This window comes from Austrofundulus limnaeus, unplaced genomic scaffold, assembly GCF_001266775.1.
Source record: "Austrofundulus limnaeus strain Quisiro unplaced genomic scaffold, Austrofundulus_limnaeus-1.0 Scaffold1889, whole genome shotgun sequence".
NCBI lineage: Eukaryota > Metazoa > Chordata > Actinopteri > Cyprinodontiformes > Rivulidae > Austrofundulus > Austrofundulus limnaeus.
Genome location: NW_013954291.1, coordinates 1 through 8,765, shown reverse-complemented (window position 1 = coordinate 8,765; position 8,765 = coordinate 1). Strand labels below are relative to the sequence as shown.

General features: G+C 38.5%; 1 protein-coding gene across 1 annotated transcript in view; it reads right to left on the bottom strand.

Moving 5' to 3' along the window:
• The window catches only part of LOC106536597 (constitutive coactivator of PPAR-gamma-like protein 2), a gene marked incomplete at both ends in the record, with an annotated part of 21,852 nt that extends 15,900 nt beyond the window's left edge, over positions 1-5,952 (bottom strand). The window contains 3 exon segments of the mRNA XM_014033906.1: positions 2,825-2,898; positions 3,002-3,104; positions 5,824-5,952. Coding sequence (XP_013889360.1) covers positions 2,825-2,898; positions 3,002-3,104; positions 5,824-5,952 — 306 coding nt within the window.
• Positions 5,953-8,765: the final 2,813 nt, after the last annotated feature.

Below are 8,765 nucleotides of genomic sequence, written 5' to 3'. Positions count from 1 at the left end.
GAAATTGAGTGCCTGCAGTCGGTGTCCTGACAGAGATATCCGCACCAATGCGTGGCAGCAACTCATCAGACTGGAAAACGTCCTGAAAGTGAGCTGTGAGCCTCTACTCTGAATTATCTGGTGAATTAATTATGAATTAATTATCTGATGAACGTGACACGTTCTGGCTCTCTGTAAATAAAGCAAAGCCACTTCCTCGTCCGACATTAAACAGAGCCCCACAGAGGAGGGAGGGGCGGGGCGGCTGTCGCCGTGCAGCGCAGCAGTCCTGCGTCTGACCTCAAAGTGCACAAGCTTCAAACTTCAGCGTTGGCTGCGATTTTGACGCTGAAATTGCGTTCGGTGTGAACGCACCATAAGAGTTTTTGATAACTTGCTTTTATACTTAGGAGGAAATCTAAGAAATTTTCAACAAGTCTAAAATTCTACTCTAAGAAGTTTGACAAATACGGGCCCTGACAGTTTATGAAATCAACAGCCTCCATTGTCAGCAAATCTTTAGGTTCTGTAGAAAACTCATTCCTCATCATAAGATACGGGTCGCATTTGACATATTAACTAATTGCGGATATCTTTGTCTTGAAATGGGATCTAAATTTGTACAATACAGGCTTTCTACAACATTTTAACATTGCACATCATCAAAACCACGTGACTGAAACCCAGCTTTTGTACGCTCCCCTGTCAATGTTTGATCTTTATTTCCATAAGACGCTTCACAAAATTCATCATCAGTAATAAAAACCTCAACAAGTTTGTCAGAGTTAAATGGTGTCCAGTTCATGCAGCTGAGACGTGTCATTTGCCTATTGCCGATAAGCCCACAGGCTTGATTTACAGGTCAGGTCATCACGGCTGGGTATCGATTCAGATTTCCCAAATTGATTTGATTCACAAGGGCCCAATTCATTTCAAAATTCAGTTTGATTTATTTTTAAATTAGTTAAGGACATCAAGCAGTAACACATTTACTTTGATATACAAGACATTCTCAAAGGAACTAATTCTGCAAATTGTAGACACTAATTCTAATTTGGTGCACTAGTAAAATTATAAACATAAAGGGCAAACTTGTTAGTTTAATCTTGAAACAAAACTGTTTCAAGTTTCAAAAGGTTTAAAAAGGAATTGCAAGAGAAAGTGTTGTTGGATACATTAGATTTTTAAGAAACTAAGAATAATTTTCTTAATCGCTAAGAAGTGATGGAACAAGGCTACAGGGGAAGAGGTGGGATAATACACCGTATTTTTCGGACTATAAGCCGCGACTTTTTTCCTGAACTTTGAACCATGCGGCTTATAGACCGGTGCGGCTTATACATGGATTTTTTTCTTCAGCCACCAGGGGGCTCTTATGCTCCATTTGCTTCAACCACTCGCTTCAAAAAAAAAAAAGGAAAAAAAGAAAAAAGCAATCGCTTCCAGCGCCGACTGTTGACCAGGAAGCAGCGATTTAAAGATAGTCACTGGCCAAAAACTCATAAAAGGGGATAAAACAGACCTTTTTCACGGTGGAATCTGACTGATAAAAACTTTGGAGCTTAATCCAGGACCAGTTTGTGGATAAACGTTGAGTGAAGAGCCGCAGACTTTTTTTTTCCTCATTGCACTCCCTGGGGAAGGAATCCCATGCAGTGATGTATGCTGGAGCGGGAGGGCTTTCCCACCACAGCTTCAGAGCCAGCATTACCCCGGGAGGACAGCGACACAGAAAGCAACACTGAACAGATACCGTTGTGTGACGCAGCTTTTCTCAGCTTGTTTAACTCTGACACTGAAGAGGAGGACTTCGATGGTTTCAGTGCGCCAGAGGAAGATGAATGAGACGTTTTGTTGGACCAGAAACTGTTAAAGAAAACTTCCAAAATAAGGTCAGTTAAATGAACCGTATTCCTCCGAACTTTAATTCCTAAAGGTTTGCTTTTTATGTTTTGATGTTGAATTCACTTTTTTGATGGCAAATTTGGGTGTACTGTTTTTTTTTTTTMGMMGMGSGGCTWWMWMMSSGGTGSGGCTTATATGTTAATGTTTGTGGATTTTTTTTAAAAAATGGCGGGTGCGGCTTATAGTCCGAAAAATACAGTAAGTGTTTACTTCTGCCAACTCTTTTGAGTGTATGAAAACTGTATATCTGTAATGTTTCTGTTACCATTTGTTCAATAAAACTTATTACCAAGAAAGAAAGAAAAAAAAGAAAGAGTACTTCAGCTAAAACATTACATCACTGTGAATTACATTAATGTTTCTTAAATTTAGAAATAACATTGGTAACAAAACTAAACGATTTTGTTAGACTGACATCTTTCACACATTTATACGTGCCGAGGTGAACAGTTTCAGTCAAATGTTTACATACAGTAGTTTTGGTTCGAGCCGCTCGAAACCCGCTTCGTTTGCTGCTACCGCGTCCGAGCGCAAATCTTTGCAAACATAAGTTGTCATGGCCTCTCTGTTATCTTTAAGTTCTGCTGAGAATCAGCTGTAATGTTAGTGATTCCTTCGTTTCTTTTGTTTTGCCCCAGACAACTTGTTGTCGGGAGCTAACGTTAGCGCTGACCATCAACCATATGTAAACCTATTGCAAGCCAGGACTGACACACAACATGGAAACGCGCAGCTTCATCACACACAACACCCATGGGGAAAAATCGATCTCATGACTAATGAATTGATTTTCCCAAATCTGAACGAAAATCGATACAGATCGATTATTAATTTTTTTAACCCAGCCCTACAGGTCATGTCAAAGGAAGAACTGAATCAAGTTTTTGATGAATGGTTTAAGGCCCACAATGAACAAAAACCACAAAGTGAAGGAATCTACCTGATTCTTTCCAAGAGGCATCGGTCCCATGTGGCCAGGTGGTCCCCCAAACAGAGTGGGTCCAAACCCAGGTACTGAGCACAGAAAGGCAAAAATACAGTTACAGTGCTTCAACTGGTTTCATTAAAAATGAATTCACCATTTAAAAATGACTACATACAGTTTACAACTACTCACAAATGAAAGAGGAGGGCCCTATATTAGGCGAGCGTGGCTTGGAGGCAGCTGAAAAATACTCCACAGCTTTCTTGAATCGCTCCACCTTGTCCTCCATACGTGACTGAAAATAAACAGAGCAGGATGTCGGCTTTTTGTAATAGAGTGAGCAAGTGGGGCAGTTCTAGTTGTGGAGGAAATGGTTCAGTGTATTTAACAACCCTATTTAGAAAAGATGCATGAAAGAACTTAAGCAGGTTCTAGCTGCAGAAACTTCATTTTCATTCTTGATCAACAAATGTTCAGGTTGATTATTAAATAATTACTAGTATCAGTCAGTTACAATCAGTTCGGCTGATTTATCTCTACCCATGACTGTAGCTACCAGATAGTAATCCTTTCCAAAAGCTACTACAATGACAGAGCAGGTGAGCAGGTGTTGTGGTTAAGAAAGAACTTGGTACATTACTGCAACCTTGTGGTAAAGTCAGGAGGAGGTCAGGTGCTGGTTGGAAAATAACCCCTAAAACTGCAGCTACTATCTTTTTTAAATTTATTTACTTTATTGTTAGTATTTGAATACCTCAATTCGTTCCTGATGTTTATGTGGATCAAAATCATACATACCCTCACATTCATTGAATAGAAATGACCCCATTTTTATAAGAAAGCTCAAATCTATCTTGTTTATGTATTCTTAATTTAAACATTTTTTTGTTCCTGCTCTGTCCACACTGGAGTTTTTTTCCTCTGGTAAATATCTGACGGTGGATGACTTATCAAATGTTCACCACTGAATTAGCTGAGTTTCATCAACAGTTCATATGAAGGTGTTATTCTTCTTGTCGGCGCTGCAGTGGAAAAACACTCGCACCATTGCAACACGGGTCGACTGATCATCTAACCACACCACAATGAAAACAGGGTTTATGCAGGTTTCAGTAAGTTTAATTTAAGACTTTTTCAAGACCTTTTAAGACCATCAGGAATGACATTTAAGATCAAACCAACACATTAATAGAAACATTCAAATGGTCCCAGAAATTTTAACATAAAAACCTTTTATTGCTATCAATTTAGGTATTAAAGGATATTTAATTTTAATACAAGAACGCAATATTATTTTAATGAAATGGTCATATCGATGAGACCTTCATAATGACTGCTGTGGACCGCTTCCAACAGAGTTCAAAAATCACTGATATTTAGCCAAGTTTCATTGAAATCATCCTTTCCCATGTTAAAACAACAAGCAGTGGACACGACTGAACTTATTTGTTTTTTGGGGAGATTAATAAGCAGCTGTGTGTGGGGGATTGTGGCGGAAAACAGGTTGAAAACATGGCAGTGAACTGTGCCATTTCTTGCCAGCAGTTATCACTGGATTTGTAGTTTAACTTGCACAAAGACTGGTAGCAAACTTAGCACTTCATAAAAGTAAAAAATATTAAGACTTGACAAAATAAAATTTAAGACCTTGGATGAAAATCTGGGCGTTAAGACCTTTTTAGGCCTAAAATTTAGATTTTGAAACTTTTTAAGACCCTGCATGAACCCTGGAAAAACCCCGTTAGTCGATGAATCTCTCAGGGATGCTGCGTGACATTTAAACATATAAGTCAATCTATCAAAACCCAATATTAAAAACAATAAACATTTAATCAAACAATCGTGTTGAGAGGTTTTATTCAGGAGATCCTTAAGCCGGGTTCCCACCAAACGCGTTTTGAGCAGCCAAAGCAGCCAGTTTACATGCAAAGTCTATGGTGGACACACATCTAGGAGCAGCGCGGCATGATGCAGCGCGTTTTGCCAGTTTAGAGCAGCTCGCAAGGTAGCGGTAGGATGTGGCAGAATATTTTCCATGCATGGGGCGTGTCCAAAGCAGCGGCTGCTCGAGTTAAAAAAATTGAACTTTTGGCTGCTCGACGCGCAGCAGCAACCAATCGGGAGAGAATAATTTTTCCACGTGACGGTTTCCTGAACCCGACAAAGATGGACAGGAGCTCTTTAGCTGAAATCGACCGTCTGCAGTTGGTGTTCTGGCTGGAGATATCAGCACTGATGTGATGAGACAGCAGCTCGCTGAGATCGGAACAAAAAAAAAAGTCCGTCAGATCGCAGCTCCTGGAGTGGTGAAACTAACCAAACAAACCTTCTCTAAATTATCTGGTGAATTAATTATCTTCTGTGCGCAAAGTTCGCTTGCTCTTTAGTAAATAAAACAAAGCCATTTTCTTTATTTTATCTTTATTTCACCCGTCATTAAAGACAGACCYGAAAATACCAAGAAGCTCCTCCCTCTTCAGACGCGCCTCTAGTCTGGTCCTGGTTGAACATAGTGCGTCCAAATGGAGGTGTTGGGAGCTTTTTTGCTGCTCAAGACGCGTTTGGTGGGAACCTGGCTTTACTGTGATGAAGCACAGATGCTGAATCAGGCTTAGTGTTGAAACATCTTTGAGCTACAAACAGATGCCAATTATCAAATGTTTGAAGAGCTGCTAAAAGGTATAATTTCTAAATATTAATATGGTTTTTATTTTAATAAGTTTTTTTAATCACCTTAAGCACCTGCTGATCATATGTTACAAACAGGAGTGTAATACGCTGCATTAAACCACCACAGTGCTCCTGAACTCCAGACTGTATTTCACCACAAGTCTTCATTCCAGTCATGGGCAGTGGAGTATTTGAATAAATTCTAATACTCCTACTTTAATCATTAGCAAAAATATCCAGCTACTCAAAGCACATTTATTCCCATACTTCACGTGAATTAACTAATGGTTTTTAACAGTAACAAATATCAGTCTGCAAACTTGTTCAACGTGTTCGTGGCTGACCTGTGACTGTTTGAAGACATCCCTGGCGATGGCGTCAAGGTTTCCCAGGTCTTTGATGGAGGAGACGAACTCTGAGACAGCTTTGATCACGACCTCACAGGGTGGCAGCACCAACTGATGGGCTCGCACCTGAGACAGAACAAGAACCAGCAGCTTACACGGAGACTTAAAAAAAGGAAAGGCAAAAACATTGGTGATTAAACTAAAAGTTTTCATTTTAAAGTACTGGGAAAAAAGACGTTCAGGCTTATAAATGAGATTAAAGTTTGTTTTATAAAACATATTACTGGGTAGGGATGTCCCGATCCAGATTTTTGGCTCCCGATACAATCTGATTTTTTTTAATGATTAGTCTTTCCGATACCGTTCCGATACCTTTATTTCCTTCCAAGTGACAAGGTTGGTAGTATTGAAGTGAGCCCTGATGTTCCCACCACGAGAAACATCCWGTRTGCAGATTTTGCAAGATGCAGTTTGATCATCATTGTTTTCCATTGAAAAGTGTTCCCACACTGTGGACATGGTTGCATACTTGTGCGCGTCTTGACTTCTTAACAGCAGTTGTAAAGCATGATGATGCTGAAAACTGTCGCGAAAACTGGATCGGCCCGATCACATGACTAAATCCCATTCTACCKGATTTTCAAAATATGGCCATATCTGCCACCAATACCGATACTGAGATCTGATTGGGGCATCCCTAATACTGGGGCCAAATATAAGAACATCTAAAGAGAATCAACTTTATTTTGCTTTGCAAAATGTCATATCTGCTCTTGGTAGGTTTTAGCTTAGTTTTTAATAACTTAAACACAACTGAACTTAACTGATTTATGAGTTTATGAAATCAAGTTTTAATATGAGATGTCAAACTTTTATTTGGCAGTCAGTTTCAAAACTTAAGAGGAAACTTTAAACGTTGTGTTGCTGGGGTTAAGACGGCTGCAGGGCAGAGATATAATCCTGCACCTGACAGGGGAAAGAAGTATTAATTTGTTTTTTGTAGGATACATTGAAACCTGACATACCAAAATTCATAAAGTCATCTTAAGCTGAAAACATTTTTCCCGTTGAAACTAAATGTTTCTGTAAAATACATTTTTATCGTCTTATCTATCAAACACATAAAATTATGTTTTAAACTAAAAAGAGAAAATTATTGCTGGGTTGCAGATGACGTAGTATTAACGACGTTGCAAAATGCAGTTTCATTATGTTAAATCAGCGTCAAAATGTCTAAATTCTGCAGCTGCAACTGTTGTTGCAACCACTCTAATGGGGAGAAATATAAAAGTTTTTTTTTCATATTTGGAAAGTAGTGTGCTAATTTAAAAAACTTACAGAAAAAAAGGCAGAAGTGGATGAACAATCTACGGATAAAAACAGGAAGTGCAGGAATGGACAATGCATGAGTTAGCAGCGACCACTTTCTAACAGGTAAGGATCATATCGTTTAAATCCTATATTCAGATATTTTATTGGACATTTACTCGAATTTGGGTTTACGAGAGCTAAATAAGTTATTTACAAGTAGATCCAAGCAAATAGAAATAAGGACACACAAAATAATTGTAGCTTTTAGGCTTATGAAAGCTTTCATGTGACTCGTTGTATAATAAGAGGTGTGCAGCACCAGATAATGTCAATAGCCTTGATGCCAGGTAGGTCCTGTGAAAATCAACACACTTTAGCCAGCCGGAATGTTGTTTGTGTTACACAACGCTACAACGTTAGCGCTTCCGCTAGCGGTTACACTGTTGATGCGTGTTATACTAAGTGCTATTTTTAGCCATGGAAGGAGAGAAAAAGTCCCAAAACGAGGCGTTCAGAAAACGACAGAAATTGTGAAAAGCSCGGGATAATTTAAAACTAAACAGAAAAAGACCGCAAAGTGCAATGCGCTGCACGTCCTCGATGTTTCTGCACCGGAACAAAAACAGCTGATGCATGTACCGAACGAGTCCAGGGTTAACAACAGGTATCATTCAATTCCCTTTCTGACTAATCATAGTGGCTACCTGACAGTTTTATTTAACAGAGTGAAGTTCTGTGATCAAAACAAGCCTGAAGTGTGCAGCAACAGATTGAAAGCATGAGCTGAAACACATTTATCTGTTGATGCTTCTGTCAACTTAAATGAGATACCTGGAGTGAATATTTCAAGTTTAAATGTATTTATAGAAAACAGTAGGATTTGTTTCCTTTTTGCTGCTGCTTTTTATTTTATGTCATTAGCCTTCATTTATTACTGCTGTCATATATAGCTAACCTGTCAAGACTAACTGGGAACTTAATAAAAATGTGAATTTACTTTTACTATTAACAATAACATTTGAACTCTACAAAGCTCAATGTGCAACATTCAAATTTTTATATTACCCATTTTACTTACTAAATTTCTAACATTAAAGATCACATTCGGTTTTCCAATCCATAAAAATTTATTTCAATAACAGAGTGCTTTTAAGTAATGCCTCCTCAAACCTCACACACATAAATACAATCAAGTGGAGCTTAAAATGCATGAATTAATGCAAGTGATATTGTAATTTTACTTTGATTGCAGCAGGATCATCAGCAAGTGCAGATTACCCCTTCACAATTGTATTGGTCATAAAATAAGCTTAAGTAATGACTGCAGAAGATGAGAATTTTTAAAAATCAGTTTTACTCGATTAATCTACAGAATAATCGATTACTAAAAGTACCATTAGCTGCAGCCCTAGTGAAAAGAAAGGATTATTTAATAAATGATGTCAACAGGAGGATTTTAATCCAAACATTGGTTTTAGTCTTTAATAGAACCACTTGTAGGAGTTCTAAGTAAAACCTGGTCTGATTCTTGAGAAGTCTGCAGCTTTCTCATAGGCTACGTTCACACTGCAGGTCTTAATGCTCAGTTCCGATTTTTTGAAAAAATCCGATCTTTTTGTGTGAACGTT